Here is a 16,547-nt window from a genome sequence, read left to right as displayed (position 1 = left end):
TGCACTTTCAGGCTTTGGCCGATGTGGGGCGCGCACACGTGTTTCATTCTACAGTGACTGCACTTATGAGGTATTGCTCCACCATCAAACTCGTTTCCTGGCGGTTCTAAACAAAGACATGTTAAAAGCAAAGGAGAATTTATTTAAAGGGCTTGGTACCGACATATAGGCTACTGATAAAACAACCAACGACTACCGTCCTATGATATCAATTGTGTTGATCGCGTATTGTCCGCACGGTTTACATTTTCTACCTCTACAGGAATAAGGATCAGTAGGCAGTTAAATAAAATAGATAGGCAAATTAAAAAGAGTCAGGGAATCAGGAAGTGCCCTCAGCTGGTGGGGGGAAGGGAAGAGGAGACTAAGTTAACTCTGCGATAGCTCTGCTCGTTTACAGTGGGGTTTTTAACAGCAGGGGGATAAAAGAGCATGGGTTATTATTAGAATGTATATATATATTTATATATATGGCATCTATATTCATCATACATATTGATTACGAGCAGAGCAGGGTAAAACACAGTGCCCTGCTATCGCCTCCACATAACTTCAGAAGCAATATCTTAAGATTTGCATCAGAATCAAATCTCACGGTCTCGACTCATATTATTTGGCTAAAAAAATGAAATGAGGTGTATTGTATTAACCCTCTGAAGCCCACATCATGATTCAGATGATAGCCTCGGTGTGGTGAATTATTGTTCTAAGACAGTGTGTATTTAATCATTATTGAACCAAAAATGTATGGAAATATGGTGTCAAATCAAATCAATAATTATTAGTCACTGGGTAAAATGTCACACTCAGAAAACTTAAAAACAGTCTGCCTGTTTGTTTTAGCAAGCATATATATATATATAAAAAAACATGCAAGAATAAAAGTCAATTTGAAATCCAAATGTTAACACAAGCGTACATGTGTTTGAGAGTCAAAGTCACAGAACGAAACCAGGCCATATCAGGAGCAAAGGGTTTTCAAGTGTAAATATCTTATCAGACTATCAGCCACAACGCCACGTTTCTCCAGTGGAGTTTGAGGCCTAATAAGGAAGGCCTGCCTGTAATTAAAGGAATCAGAGAATGTGTATTTCTATATGCATGAACACCGTTGCATTCAAGATAAAGATGGCCACCTCATCAGTGTGTTTGTGTTTGCGTGTGTGTGTGTGTGTGTGTGTATTTGTGTGTGGGTGTCTGTCCAAGTGGTGAATGAGATCCTAGCCGGTCAGCCCTTTTCATCCAATATTTAACATCCTATTTCAAATATGTATGAAAAAAGCTCAAAATCTGACTGCATCTCACATAATTGATGCATGAATCATCAAACCAAAAACAAGTGATTGAGGACTTAAACTAGCAAATGCATGCCAAGAAGTTATAACGTCAACCATCAGTGCATGAGCTTTGCCCCAACTTACCTCCATCATTACATTCACACATCCCAACATGCCATCATAACAATGAACAAAGCGCCGGCCTCACCCAGTAACCTATCCTAGAACTCCACCCACTTGCTGCAAGCGTCAGCGAGCAGGGGGAACAGTGGAGCAACCCTCAACCTGACATGACCAAGCCTAGTGGGCAGGTAGATTGAAATCCAATCCACCTCTTATTAATAGTTACTCACTCAGAGCATAGAATCTAATCCTCATGTTTTTTCCATAGGCACCAGGTTGTGAACTTGATAAGCTTTGTTGTGAAAGCAAAAACATGATTCAGTGAGTTTTGATATATATATATATATATATATATATATTAGAGTTATATATTAATATTCTTAAAGATAATTACCTCTGATGAGTAACAATTTGTCTATCATTTTGTCTTGCTTGACTAAGGTCGATTCTCGGATTATTTACTTTTCAATGGATTACTTGTGGCTGCTTGTTTAATATCCTTAAGTGTAATGTGCCATTTCCACCGCCAGGGTTATCATGACTGGTCTGCCTGAATGCTTTTGACTGACGAACCCAGAATGCAAAGTACAGGCCACGTAAACTGAACAGATATTGGTTATACTCGAAATTACGATTTTTTTTTTTCAATCAACACAAAGATGTGATCCCACGTAATGCATATTTACAATCACAATGGTTAAATACAAAAAATACAATTGAAGCATCTATTGACCGATAATGTATTTCAATAGACTTGTGTTGAATTTCAATTTGAGAACCCAAACATAACATGAACTGTATATTAATTAAAACGTGTTCCATTAGGATTTCAGCAATGATATATACAGTATAAAAAGGTTGCAACCTACTGACTAACACTGGCATGTGCAGTGGTAAGTCTACGCCTGCTGAGTTCCAGGCCAGGATTATGGACAACAAAATTCCAATAAAAAATAGCCCTTGAGGCAGATTCTGGCCCCCTGGTGGCAGCAACGCTACACTGCAGTAATGGATGGATTCGAAGGCGTAATGAAGCACGGATAGAACCATGTAAAAAAAATATGAAAATGACAACAAATACAAGGAAGTGGGCAGAATCACAAACCCTTTGTTCAACTCGGCGTGTGGTAACATGGTTTGACACATGACAAAAAGTTAAAGTCTGTAGAGTCCGTTAATATATAATCTGTATGGCAGTGTAAAAAAACCGAATGCTTCTGAAATGCCTAATTTCTGAAATCTCTCTGAAGACTTTAAAGAAAAATATAAAATATATATGTCCATTTAATTAAAGACAAAGTGAGTTCAGTGTTTAGTTTAAGGGTATGTTGGAGGAGGGCTGCTTTAGGCAACATCGCAACAAATCTTGGAGGCTTTAATAATGACTTTCGGGGTTGGTCAGCATAGGGCAATAGAGTACTAAAAGTGAAAACGTCACGATATCCTGGCAACCAGATTTTCAGTTCTAAACAACCGAACGAGAGATGGCGTTTTACACTGCTTCCATGTGTTGTTTCTTTCAAAATGAAAATAAATCAATTTCAAGAGGTGAAAATCACTACCAATCGAAACATGTCGAGGCGTTCGTGTTTTCCCCTGGGGTATTAAAAGGAAAAGTTTGTGCTAGCATGAGAGATAAAGTTTATAATGTAACGGTAAATTGTCCCAATCTCAATATTACTTACATCATTGGTAAAGCAAACTCGCAAATCAATTCGCAAAAAAATCGTTCCTTCTCTATAAAACGTTTGTGTGGAATAGGATTTCCCCTTGTTAATTTGGTTTGCGTAGAACCGAAAATCGGTTGCTACGGAAACGTGACGTCACACTTTTCTCTATTCCAGAGCTGCCCTGCTGCCCTTTAGGCAAGGCGTCCATCGGGACCCCAACCCACAGCCATATGCATACAAAGCAAGTTCACCAACAAAGCGCAAATATTAACAGCAAAGGACAAATATCTCCTCAATATTTCTGTCCATATCCCGGAGGCCTCTACTGATATTCATCGTCTTCCTCCACCTCCTCTTCCTCGCTCTCCTCTCCGTCGCTCTCCTCTAGGAGGCGGGACTGGCGAGCCAGCCGCTGTGCCACGGCCGTTACCATGGCAGCACCCTTCCCGCTGCCGTCCTCTGAGACCAGGAACTTGATGTGACACCTGGGGGCGAGGACCCTCACGGCGGCCTGGAGCTTCTGGCTGAAACTGGAGAAGGGGAGGGGTTTATAACAGGAGTGGGCAGAGCTTGTCTACAATGGGAGGAGTTACGGAGGAGGGCTAGGTAGGGGTTTACGAAGGGGTGGGCGGGGCTTGTTTATGATGGGAGGAGTTATAGAGAAGGGTTAGGAGGGAGGGGTTTAAAGGATGTGTGTGATATCAATGAGGTAGGTGTGTCGTGCGGAGGGTGGGTTTGTGTTTGTGTGTTTGTTTCGTTGAAAGACTGACAAAATGAGAAGAGCCAACGTATACGTAGAACAGGGAGTCAGTTGAGTGCTGGAATACAATGACAGGAAGTCAGTGAATACGCCAACAGCCCCCAAGGACCACAAGGATAACCATATCTGACTCACTTCCGAACAAAAAAGCATTGTATTAAATCAAGACCGGGTCATATTTCACTGACTCTAGATCAGCTGGGTTCATTCCCATTAGGGGTATATACTAACAACCAAAGGGTTGCATGTTTGATTCCCTTCATGGTTACGCTTCCCTGACTGCAGAAAAAGGGTAGTTTTAAAAACTATGTTTGGAATTCTGGGGATTTAGAAAACAAATTCACACTCATCCTTTTATAAATACCTGAAACAACAAGTCAAATATGCATTTGAAGGAACGTGCGGTAGGTGTTGGTCCGGGGTGATCCTTACTTGGGGTGTTTCTTGTAGACGGTGCCGTCCACCCCCACTGTGGTTTCCAGGCGGTCCAGTCCGCGGTTGGTCCGGATCCGCTTGGCCAGCGTTGCCAAGGCAGCGGCGCAGAGCTGGGCGGAGCGCGTGGAAATGGCGTCGCAAACCAAGCGTACCACACGGCAATCAACCGGGCCGGCCTTCAGCCCCAGCCCCGTCAGGATGACCTGGGCCTGGTCTAAGCCTACTTCCTCCCTGAGACAAAGAGAGACAGAGAGAGACAGAGAGAGAGAGAGAGAGAGACAGAGACAGAGAGAGAAAGAGAGAGAGACAGAGAGAGATAGAGAGACAGAGAGAGATACAGAGAGAGATACAGACAGAGAGAGAGAGCGAGAGAGAGAGACAGAGACAGAGAGAGAAATAAACATACATTATATTGCAGAATCTTACACTACATTATTCACTCCATTACACTAAATTGGGATTGCTGCAATCATTGCTGCAAAGATTTCCATTTCGTTCTCTTTGGTGACACCTTTGGCAATGAGCTGTCATTTTCCCAGAGATACAAACAGTGTTGGTATAGTGTTCAATAATCCCAGCATAATAATGTCCTTCAACAAAATGCAGCAGTGCAGAAAGACAAAAAAAAAAAGGACGTTGTCACTCTTTTGCAACAAGTAACCTACTGTTCAATGTCGGACATGTAGCGGGTCTCAAAGCGGCCCTGGGCGAGAAGGTCAGGGGACGTCTGTCCCCCGAACAGCAGGCCCTCCTGGGTCAGCCTCACCAGCACCAGACGCACCACCTCTCCCAGGTACATGCCACTGATCATCTTCTCAAACCTGGAAAGGACAGAACCAGCGCACCGCACGTCACGCTAAACCTGCACGATTACAATCCGCCGGCGAAGTTGCAGTTCAGCTGCACGAATACCTTTCAGGGATTTCCCCTTTACACTTGAAGTTATCAGATTGTACGTATGTATCTTATGCAAACAGACCGTATAGGACCGTACAGATCTTCTTCATTCGTGATTTGGACAGCACAGAAAACAAAACATGATTTGTATGCGTGTGTCTCCCTTTTTTCGTCATATTTTTTAATAGGATTTTCCGAAAGCCTTGGTGCCTTTATAGATAGAAAAGCGGGCTGAAAGACACAGCAAAGGAAAGGTAGCATACGCAATCGAACCCTGAGTCACCACAAGCACATGGTCCTTTGTATTTCACTGGGACGGGCGGAGCTTGGTTTGAGGGGATCCCCCAGGGCCCTCTAGGCCCAGGGCCAACGGTATTCTAGATATTCAAATTTATTTGCCTAATTAATAATATGACAATCAACATCTAAACAAAACAATGTTTCTGAGGAAATAAACCCTTCAAAAAGGGCCCATTCGAATTTGTGTTGGAACGTGAAGTTAAATGAGAGAAGCCCCTTTGTCAGCCTATCAGAATGCTGCTGACTCTGCGGTTGTTATACTAAAGTATACTAAATACTATGCAGCTCTGTGATTGGCGGGCCCAACATAACTTTCACAGAGGTTCGAGTAATAGTAATTGAGCCACCTCACCCTGTCCGCTCCGGACGAGCTGGCGGTCGCCTTGTGCGGTTTGCTCCGCCGCCTGTGCGGGATCGTGTGCCTTGCCCCGTTGTAAGTCACTTTGGATACAAGCGTCCGCTAAATGCCCCCGAAATGTACATGCAAACGGGCGGGCTTTGTTGCCGACATACGTGTGCACCCCGGGGTTGAGGGACTCGCGGTCCACCACCAGGTCGAACTCCGTCAGGATGCTCTGCAGGGAGCCGTCGTCCCCGAAGCCCCCCCACTCGGTGTTGATGCACATGCGTCCGTCCTCGCCCTCCGCCCGCTTCACGTTCCTCATCTCCTCCATGTAGCAGGCGTTAGTGCCCGTGCCTGAAGTCAGGGGGTCAAGGCGTGAGCGCTCAAACAGGGGAAGGACGTCTTAGCCACCCGCTCGTTCACAGCCGTTCGCATTGGAACACAACCAGGAAAACGGATGCGTTCCAATTAACATGTCGCTCATCGGCATTCGTATTAGTGCCATAAATTAGTGTATTGCACTAATGCTATATTGTTTTTTTTTGTTTGTGTCGTTTTTGCCTCTGTTTTCATTGTAATAGCACATGTTTGGGCTCTTGTGTCCTTGTTTAGCACTTTGTAACCCAGGTGTTGAAAGGTGCTGTATAAATAAAACTTTACTTACTTACTTACACACCCGAGTTCACGGGTGTGTTCCAATTAACAGTCATTCACAGGAATTCATATTGGAACACACCCGTGAACACGGGTGTGTTCCAATATGAATGCCTGTGAATGACATCGAGGAGTGTGGAAACGAAGACATTCACGTCATGCACATAAACTAAATTTCAGCGATAGGGAACGTGAAGGCTGTTGGGAAGGCGCCATGTTTAGAGGCCGCTCACAACTGGCGTGTGTGTACATACGTGTTTGTGTGTGTGTGTGTGTGTGTGTGTTAGTACCTATGATCATGCCAATCTCGCAACTCTGATCTCTATAACCACAGCTCATCATGGTCCCTACTGTGTCATTCACCATGGCAATGGACCCAATGTGATATTCCTGAGACAGAGAGAGAGATAGGGAGAGGGAGAGTGAGGGAGAGAGAGAGAGAGAGAGAGAGAAAAAAGGGTAGAGAGAGTGTGTTAACTTAGTCCCGTAAACATATGGCGGGGAGTGTATAGGTTATTTCCACCCGTGGGTGAGGAGCTGAATTGGTGGCTGTCCAAACTGGGACATGTGACAGGAAATGAGTCCACCACAATAAAGTTTGAGCGGCTAGATATTGAGGTTGTGATATTTCTTTAGGTTATTTTTGTATGTGGGTTGTAATGTAGAGCGCTGTATGCGCGCGTGTGTGTGTGTACATAGGTGTGTGTGTGTAGGTGTGTGTGTGTGTGTGTGCATGGGTGTGTGTATGTGTGTGTGAGCGTGTGTGTGTCCTTACCCCTATCCTCTGTACCGCCTCCCTGAGCAGCTGCACTACGTCGTAACCTTCGACCCCGTCACAGTTGAACCCTTTGGTCCAGCGAATGAGGATACTCTGAGGGAGGAGGGTCATCTTCATCATCATCACTATCATCTTCCTCCTCAGGATCATCGCCATTATTATCAACATCATCTTCACCGTCGTCACCGTCAACATAGTAAACCTCATCACAACCATCAGCATCATCTATTTGTTCTTTGCCGTTTTTCTGTGATGTTATACTGTTTCTCAACGCCCAGACTAGAGCACTCAAGTAATATTAGAGAAACAAAGAATTTTGAAACATAATAAGGTCAAATTGAGTTTAACCTGTGCAATTTCTTTGAACACTCCATGTATTATTAAGCTAGACCAGAGACTGTGGCTATGGGACTGCCTAACCCTAGTGACTGTGGTTATGGGACTGCCTAACCCTAGTGACTGTGGCTATGGGACTGCCTAACCCTAGCGACTGTGGTTATGGGACTGCCTAACCCTAGCGACTGTGGCTATGGGACTGCCTAACCCTAGCGACTGTGGCTATGGGACTGCCTAACCCTAGCGACTGTGGCTATGGGACTGCCTAACCCTAGCGACTGTGGTTATGGGACTGCCTAACCCTAGCGACTGTGGCTATGGGACTGCCTAACCGTAGTGACTGTGGCTATGGGACTGCCTAACCCTAGTGACTGTGGCTATGGGACTGCCTAACCCTAGCCACTGTGGCTATTGTTGTGTTCTTGAAGAAAGTAGCTCAATCCGGGTCGTTTTAACTGACTTTATTCGTTAAAGTATTTAGGTATGGTAACAATGAAGCAAAAGGAGGGAATTGTATTTAACGTGTGGAGAGAAATACCGCAGAGCTATCTTACAGCCCCGGGGTGCTTTCCCCGGGGCTCTCAACGGGTCTGCCATATGTCTCTGACCTCATCTGACTCCCGCTGCGCAGTTGTATCAAGTAGGCGTGGCCTATGTGAAGTAGGCGTGGCCTATGTGAAGTAGGCGTGGCCTATGTGACGTATTGGCTCCGGCTTCCTCACCTGTCTAAAGGTGCTGCCATCTGTGGCTGGAGTAGTTATTGCAGCTTATATGTTGGTCCTGCTCCCCTTGTGGCTATGTATAGTAATTACAGCTTATATGTTTAATCCTGCTTCTTTATGGCTATGTGGGGGCAGCTTATGTGCTTAAAAAACGTAACACTATGGGACTGTGCCGACTGTGGCTATGGGATGCCTGAACAGCTATTTTGGGGGTTTATATGGAAACATATATACATACATTTATACCAATATAACTAATATAAGTGAACATTTACTTAAAGACGGATTTACTAGTTCAAATATCCCCTTCGGTTTTTCCCGTTTTCTTTAGATAACATTTTATTTCAAGAATTTTTGATATTATTTTATTAGAATGCTATCTCTTGAGAGGTAGTTGGGAAATTGTAAACAACAAAAAGACATAGCTATCTAAAGTTTGCGTGTATGTGTGTGTGTGCATGCTTGTGCGTTGTGCATTGTTGCGTTCTTGAAGAAAGTAGTCTAATTCGGATCGCTTTTAACTCACTTTATTTGTTAAGTATTAAGTATTTCGGTATGTTAACTATGAAGCAAAAGGAGGGGAATTGTACGGACACGCGTGTGAGCAACAGCAGGCCTCTGTATCTAACTCCCTAGTATGGACTGCCGGATGTTTCTGATCTCGTTGGCTCCAGGCCCTGCTTCAATACCGAGTAGGCGTGGCCTATGTGACGTATTGGCTCCGCCCTCCTCACCTGTCTAAAGGGTGCTGCCATCTGTGGCTGGAATAGTTATTGCAGCTTATATGTCGGGTCCTGCCCCCCTTGTGGCTATGTATAGTAATTACAGCTTATGTGTTTGATCCTACTTCCTAGTGGCTATGTATGGTAGACCATGTGCTTAAAATACGTAACAGCATGTGTGTTCGTGCTTGCACGTGTGTGTCTGTGAGTATGTTTGTGTCTGCCCGTGAGTGCGTGTGCTTGTGTGTGTGTGTGTGTGTGTGTGAATGTGTGTGTCTGTGAGTGAGTGATTGAGTGAGTGAGTGAGTGAGTGAGTGTGTGTGTGCGTACCTGCGAGCGTATGGTGTGTGTGTGTGTGTGTGTGTGTGAATGTGTGTGTCTGTGAGTGAGTGAGTGAGTGAGTGAGTGAGTGAGTGAGTGAGTGAGTGAGTGAGTGAGTGTGTGTGTGTGTGTGTGTTTGCGTGCCTGCGAGTGTATGGTGTGTGTGTGTGTGTGTGTGTGTGTGTGGGGGGGGGGGGCGGGGGGGGGGGGGAGTCACCTTGTCGATCTCCTTCTGCTCGCAGGGGAAGGAGAAGGTGAAGCCCAGGGGGAGGGTCTTACCCTGGAGCTCTGGTTTAGAGTTCAGAAAGGCAGACATGCACTGGGCTAGATGGTCAAAGAGCTGGACAGACAGACAGACAGACAGACAGAGGAGAGACAGACAGACAGACAGAGGAGAGACAGACAGACAGACAGACAGACAGATGGAGAGACGGAGAGACAGAGAGACAGACAGAGAGACAGACAGAAGGAGAGACAGACAGACAGACAGACAGACGGAGAGACGGAGAGACAGAGAGACAGACAGACGGAGAGACAGAGAGACAGACGAGAGGATTAAGTTATGAAGCGACCAAACAATTCTCACTCACACAAACACACACACATACGCATGCACGAACGCACACACACATGCACGCATGCGCGCACGCAGGCCAAGACGCAAGCACACACAAAGTCACCCACACTCCCTCCCTCCCCCTCACACGCACACACAAACACACACACACACGCGCGCGCACACACACACACACGCACACACACACACACACGCGCGCACACAAACACACACACATACACGCGCGCACACACGCACACACAAACACACACACACACACGCGCGCACACACACACACACACACGCACACACACGCACACACCTTCTCCCCAGTGCCCAGCATGATGTCTTGAGGGATCTCACAGATCTGGCTGTCCATGGTGACCACCCTCTGCTCCTCGTGGCCCACGCTCACGTGGAGCACCCGGAAGTTGGTCCCCCCCAGGTCCAGGGCCAGGAAGTCCCCTCTCTCTGGGGACACATATCTCGCTCACGTCAGTCCAAGGATTGTCGTCACAATCCCCTCCCCGCCCAAAAGTGCGATGCCAGAGATCCTCTGAGTAAAGGGCTGATTATGGCTCCACGTCGGCGCAACGCAAGGACCACGCAGACGCCCCGACGCAGTCGGGAACCCGTTGGTTGGTCCTGCGTCGGGTTTTGGTGAGCGGACCAATCACAGCCTTTGCTGCTGTGTCGCCTCGACGCCAGGTGACAATTTTTGGGGGGCACACGTCAGGGGGTTTACGGACCCCTTACGTCCTTGCGGACCCTCCTTGCGTCCGTCCGCAAGGACGTAAGGGGTCCGTAAGGACGTAAGGGGTCCGCAAGGACGCTGCGTTGCGTCGACGTGGAACCATAATCAGACCTTAACTCTAGCTAGAGCAGTGATGGGGGACCCATACCCGTTCCGTCGGGCGTGGCCCTCACGAAGGTGGGCAGCATCTTGACGGCGGCGCGGCTGTGGCTGTGTTTGCCCAGCCCCCGACTTAGGTCCCTCCTCAGCCAATGGCTGACGTCGACCAGCCGGCTCAAGGACAGGTGGAAGGGCTGCAGGCACGCCTCCACCTGGACAGAGAGAGAGGGTGATTGGGGGGGGGGGGGCGCGAGGGGGAGAATGGGGGGCGAGAGGGAGGGAGAGGGGGAGGTCGAGGGGGAGAGAGGGGAGAGAGGGGGGGAGAGAGAGGGGGAGAGAGAGAGGGGGAGAGGGAGGGATAGAGAGAGGGATAGAGAGAGAGGGGCATAGGGGGAGAATGGGGGGAGAGGGGGAGAGAGGGGGAGAGGGAGGGATAGAGAGAGGGATAGAGAGAGAGGGGAATAGGGGGAGCGAGAGGGGGAGAATGGGGGGAGAGAGGGAGGGAGAGGGGAGAGAGAGGGGGAGAGGGACAGAGGGAGGGAGAGAGAGAGGGAGAGGGATAGAGAGAGGGATAGAGAGAGAGGGGAATAGGGGGAGCGAGAGGGGGAGAATGGGGGGAGAGAAGGAGGGAGAGGGGGAGGGAGAGAGAGGGGAGAGAGGGAGAGAGAGGGGGAGAGGGACAGAGGGAGAGGGTGATAGGGGGAGCGAGAGGGGGAGAATGGGGGGAGAGAGGGAGAGAGAGAGGGAGGGAGAGGGAGAAGGATAGAGAAAGGGGAGGAGGGGGAGAGTGGGAAAGAGAGGGAGAGAGAGAGAGAGGGAGGGGGAGAGTATGAGAGGGAGGGAGAGAGGGAGAGCCAAAATCAATCCACAATTTTAATTTGTATGGTTCATCAAAATGGACCTAACAAAACGCATCCACAAGGGGGCGGTGCTGGGACAGCATGTTAGGGCACTAACACGTTTCCTTCTGGTTTGGTGGTCGTAAAAGCTTCGCAGGAAGCAGGCTTTGTTGCTCTGTGTTACGGCCCCGAATGGGGCCTCTGGAGATGGCCGGTACAATGACTGGACGCGTTTCCTGAGTTGTTTAACGGGCGGAGAGCCCCATGCTGAATGTTGAGGAAGCACACGACTGTTGAGACAGATACGCTCAGCTTTGTATTTTCTTGAACTGTCTTTGTATCTTTCTAAATATGAAAAAAAAGAGGAGGAAGAGGCATTTGGATCAAGGTTTTCGCTACACAAAATAGAAGCCTATGCATCCTCCCTGGATTGGCGAGTTGAATTGAGGTCCCAGATATGTTTTGGCCCGATTACAAAATACCTGGGACATGACTCAACAGCTCTGATAGGCTGAAGACACTTCATGTTCAGTATGACACACTTGGCATTCATGCAAAGCGATTGGGACAAGTTTCAGCATTGCCCCGTTTAGCTTATTACACATTTTCCCAGCTACATTTTTTATCTGTCTCTGACTTTGTGTTGTCTCTTTTTCGAGTTGTGGGACTGCTCAGGCTCTCTCTCTCTCTCTCTCTCTCTCTCTCTCTCTCTCTCTCTCTCTCTCTCTCTCTCTCTCTCTCTCTCTCTCTCTCTCTCTCTCTCTCTCTCTCTCTCTCTCTGGGATCTTCCCTGTCCCGCCCGTCTCTGTGTTTGGGAAATTGCCTGGGCGTGGTTGTATGAGTGGGGCCATGGGAAGCGCTGAAGGTGGTGATTCACAATATTCTGAAATGAAAATATATTTTGGACAGTCTTACAAACATCTCAGCATAATCTAGTGGTCACCTCGTTTGACTCTCAGCCATAATGTTAAAGGTTTGAGTCCCAATGTTGTCAACCTACCTGTAGGCCTGACCTCCTCAATCATTATATATGAATATTCACTGGGAGTCCTTTGGTTTATAGAAAATACATTATCCCACAGTTACCTCGGACCAGTTTCAGGTTATCATAATAGTGTTGTTCCCATTGCACTATTTAGTCATTCAGCATACTTTTTTATTCAGATACATGTCATCAATAAGCAGATTTAGGTATGGCATTTTGCTCAATAAGCTAGACTGTGGACACTGGGATTCAAACCCTGAACCTCTTGCCTGGGGGACAAACTCTCTACACCCAACCTAACCATTGGTCTCTCCCTTTCAGCCTGTGGAAATCTGGATGCAGAGATTTTTAAAAACGGACATTAATAAATCCCAGGCTGTGTGAACACCCTGAAGGAGACCAAATGTACACAGCATAGTGCTGATATAATGGAACATGGTCATTGGCAGACTCACAGGCAGCTTTCACCAAGCTCAAAAAAGGGTGTACATGATTCTGTCTGTAATTAACAAGAACATATGCATGACTTCAGTATCGTACATCTTGGACACTGTGGCAATGCAAATATTACTGACATGCTGACTAACTTCATTAAGATTGGTGCTTAAGACACTAGCCTTACAATTTGAGAGAGGAAGAGAGCTACCGGTAAAGGCCTTGGTATTGGACTCATTCCAAGGCCTTTTGAGTTAACTAGTAGGGCAAAGAAGCTTCTATCAATTGTTCTATTAGAATTACGATTCCTTTTTCCGTGATACTAAGTTAGCAGCATCCAGCACGATGAGCTAACCGGGCAGAATGATAGGAGCATATATGGGGGAGTTTGACAATAGCACCAAACTGGACCAGGTCACAGGAAGAGAATCTTGTCCATGGAGCAGTTTTCCCGGTCTCTTTATTTTGAAGGAGATAAAGCCACGTCCGCAGCACCGACACAGGCGTCAAGAAGTGGCTGAGCACTTCCGTAGGAAACTTCATTCACAAAAACAAACCCAACACTCCCTAGGATAGTCACATGACGTAGTCAAGTGACAAGAGGTATGCATGTTTGCATTCCAGGCAGTGTCACAACATCACCATCCTGATCTACACACCGAGGCCGGTTCGGTGTGTGTGTGTGTGTCGGGGGGGGGGGGGGGGGGGGGGGGGGGGGTGTAACGTCACCTGGTGAGCAGACACTGTGAACTGCCTCTCCATCACGAGGTTCGTAACACCACAAAGAAGGATATGAAGCCACACCCATATGATAGAAAACACGACGCCCATTAAATGCTAGGAGATGCAGATTTCATGTGCTGGTAGGGAGGCGTGCGGACAGCCCGCACCGCTCGCGAGTCAGCGCAACAGAAATACCTCTCTTATCTAGGATTTAAAATATTCTAACCCACCCAGGTTTTCTAACGCATGCTTGGAACTGTCCTTATGTGAATAGTATGCAGCTCGGTCAGCCCTTAGCCACAGTGCATATCCCTTGCCATGTTGCGCAAGGAGAAAACCAACATTGCGGACGCACAGCTTAGAGGAGTTTGCATAAGACTTCAATGTTAATTTCAAAGTCTGCTTCTCTGATTGGCTAGTGTTGTTTGTTTGAGAAAAACACTCTAAAGGCTGCAACATTACAACAACATGAGGCAGACCATGTATACAGACAATATACTTTTTTGAATTGGGTTTTTTACTTTCATTTTTTTGAAGTTATTTCGCAAGTCATATGGAGAAATGGCGGTTTCAGGTCGTGGACTGTCTGGAGGTTACGCATGTAGAGAAGAGAGCTACATTGATATCAAATACTCTTGCAACATCTAACATCACATTTCTTTCATGCCTTCAAGCTACAGGAATAGCCGTTGTGAGAAACAAGAACCGTTCCCCGTGAAGTTCCCCCAAAAAAGTCACGAGGTCGAAATAAAACTCCATCAACTGACAATGACGACATTCGACAGCAACATGTTGTGTGACATCAGTTTATAGCTTTCTTGGGGTTTAGTTTGTGATCAGGCAAACGGAGGATGTTTATGTATCGTATAACCCAGGACATCACCGGTGTCTCTTGTTCAACCATGCTCCACTTATCTGTACATATTCTGTCTCCCTTATGGCCTTATGGTAGTAAGATGACAGCTCAGAAAGAGGGGCCCAGAACGTTCACTACTGTCCTGCAACCACCCCTCTCTCAGCGCCTCCCTGAAGCAGCTAAAACCTAGCTGACTTCCTAAACAGCTGTTTGAGGATAACTTGACTTTTAACAATCTTGACATTCCACCAAATATTTGAAAGAAATGTTGACTAATTTCAAAATAAATAAATGTGTTTTGTGTGTATATGAAGCATATGTTACACCTTGTGAATCCATCTAGATTTCTCTATCAGATACGTGCATTTCATTCAGGAATCGTATTGTTTTACAGTGGCTATTTATATAAAGTGATGGAGAAATTACTTATCTAAATATCGATTTACCCTTTCGGCACCGATGCACTTCAGCCAAACGTAGCCCAGAGGGTACTCTACGTCACCCTGTCCCCCCTAACCCCCCCAACCCCAGATGTAGGGGGACGCCGCGTAGACCTACCTGACTGAGTAGCTCTGCCGGGATGCCGTCCTGGTATGGGACCGGCAGGTCTCCATTGATCTCCCTTTGGTTGACACTCTGTGAGTCGCTCATCTGATGGCAAACAAGACAGGCCGTCGGTAGGGTTACAGGGTTGGTTAGCGTTAGACAGTCTTTCCAATGAATGACTGACGTATTGCATTCATTTGGAAACATAGAAATAGGTCTACATGGATCAGTAAGGCCGATCCTAGTCCAGGTGTAGGCCTAATGGAGCTTTTCCACTAGATGTATAATAAACATATGCCTGCACTAGCCTATAATACACATTTATGGAGCGTTAGGGGAATGGAAGATAACAGCGGTGAAAGCTGTCTCTAGGCCCCTTTTCGTTACTCATCACATATACTCTCGATTGTGACATTTCATGGGGAAACTGTCATGGAAGAAAAAGGGTAATATAATGAAACACTCTGGCTATACTAATTAGTAGCCTGATGACACACACTTCTTCTCACAATATTTATATGAACTTTAAGATGGAAAGCGTGGGAGCTGGGAGCTTTAAAATAGAAACTCTGTTCTCAAGAGAGTATATAGGACGCCGCGGTGGCATACTATAATATGTTAATTAACTGAAACACACGAGACCGGTCCCTGTATAACCTGCAGGTTTCAAAGGGGTTGACACACCTTCTAGTAATCATCGTAAGTATCTCTCAGCTGTTGAATATGAACATGAAGCCTAAAACAATCGCAGAAGAGGCAACGACTTGTATAGCTATATAGGCCTATCACCTTAATTGAAGCAAACTTAAAACTTCGTGAGCGATATTCATAAAGAGCGAGTGAAGGCTGTGACTCACCTTGGTGTGCGCGGGGCTGCGGTTGTGGATGCTGTGGAGATCTGGCAAACGGGTTTTATTCAGACACTGCACAGCAAACACACCCACTTCTGTAAACTGAGTTGGCAGCGGGAGGTATTCTCTCACTATCTTTCTGTCTCTTGCAAAACAACTGCAGCGGCTACCTGTGAGCGATCCGATCTTCTTCAATTTAGGCTGCGTAAACTGCGGTGTGTTGCATTACGCAAGAGAGGACGGAATTGCGCACGTCGTTCCTAATTGTAAAACTCTTGTCTTATTAGACCCTTTACACGGGTATGGCCAACACATCGGCAGAGTAAATGCAATGGGACATTGTGTCATGCACACAGTTGCCACATCGTTGTTCGAGTTGAAAGATGTGGATGGCTGAAGTCAGGTCTTTCGAGGGCGAACTTTTCCACTGAGTGGCTTTTTTTTTTTTTTACCTTTGCAATAACACATTATTGCAAAGGTAGTCCGACGGTAAAACAAAAGCTTAACTTTGTTTGAAATGACAAATACAAAAGTTTGAGTACCAAGATATTTCAGTGTGAATAAA

General features: G+C 46.5%; 1 protein-coding gene across 1 annotated transcript; it reads right to left on the bottom strand.

Annotated features, from left to right (window-relative positions):
* Nucleotides 1-761: 761 nt before the first annotated feature.
* LOC307077579 (hexokinase-4-like) lies at nucleotides 762-16,450 on the bottom strand (the record flags this gene model as incomplete). Its single annotated transcript, XM_079739009.1, has 12 exons — nucleotides 762-3,600; nucleotides 4,263-4,496; nucleotides 4,931-5,086; nucleotides 5,976-6,159; nucleotides 6,750-6,849; nucleotides 7,235-7,330; nucleotides 9,556-9,678; nucleotides 10,217-10,365; nucleotides 10,797-10,959; nucleotides 15,144-15,236; nucleotides 15,989-16,029; nucleotides 16,435-16,450. The coding sequence occupies 12 exons, from the start codon at nucleotides 16,448-16,450 to the stop codon at nucleotides 3,393-3,395; spliced, it is 1,563 nt and encodes a 520-aa protein (XP_079595135.1). The 3' UTR covers nucleotides 762-3,392.
* Between the last annotated feature and the right edge of the window lie 97 nt (nucleotides 16,451-16,547).

Source organism: Pollachius pollachius (genome assembly GCF_949987615.1).
Source record: "Pollachius pollachius genome assembly, chromosome: 6".
NCBI classification, from domain to species: domain Eukaryota; kingdom Metazoa; phylum Chordata; class Actinopteri; order Gadiformes; family Gadidae; genus Pollachius; species Pollachius pollachius.
Note: the sequence above shows the minus strand (reverse complement) of the source record. Positions and strands in the feature narration are given on the sequence as shown.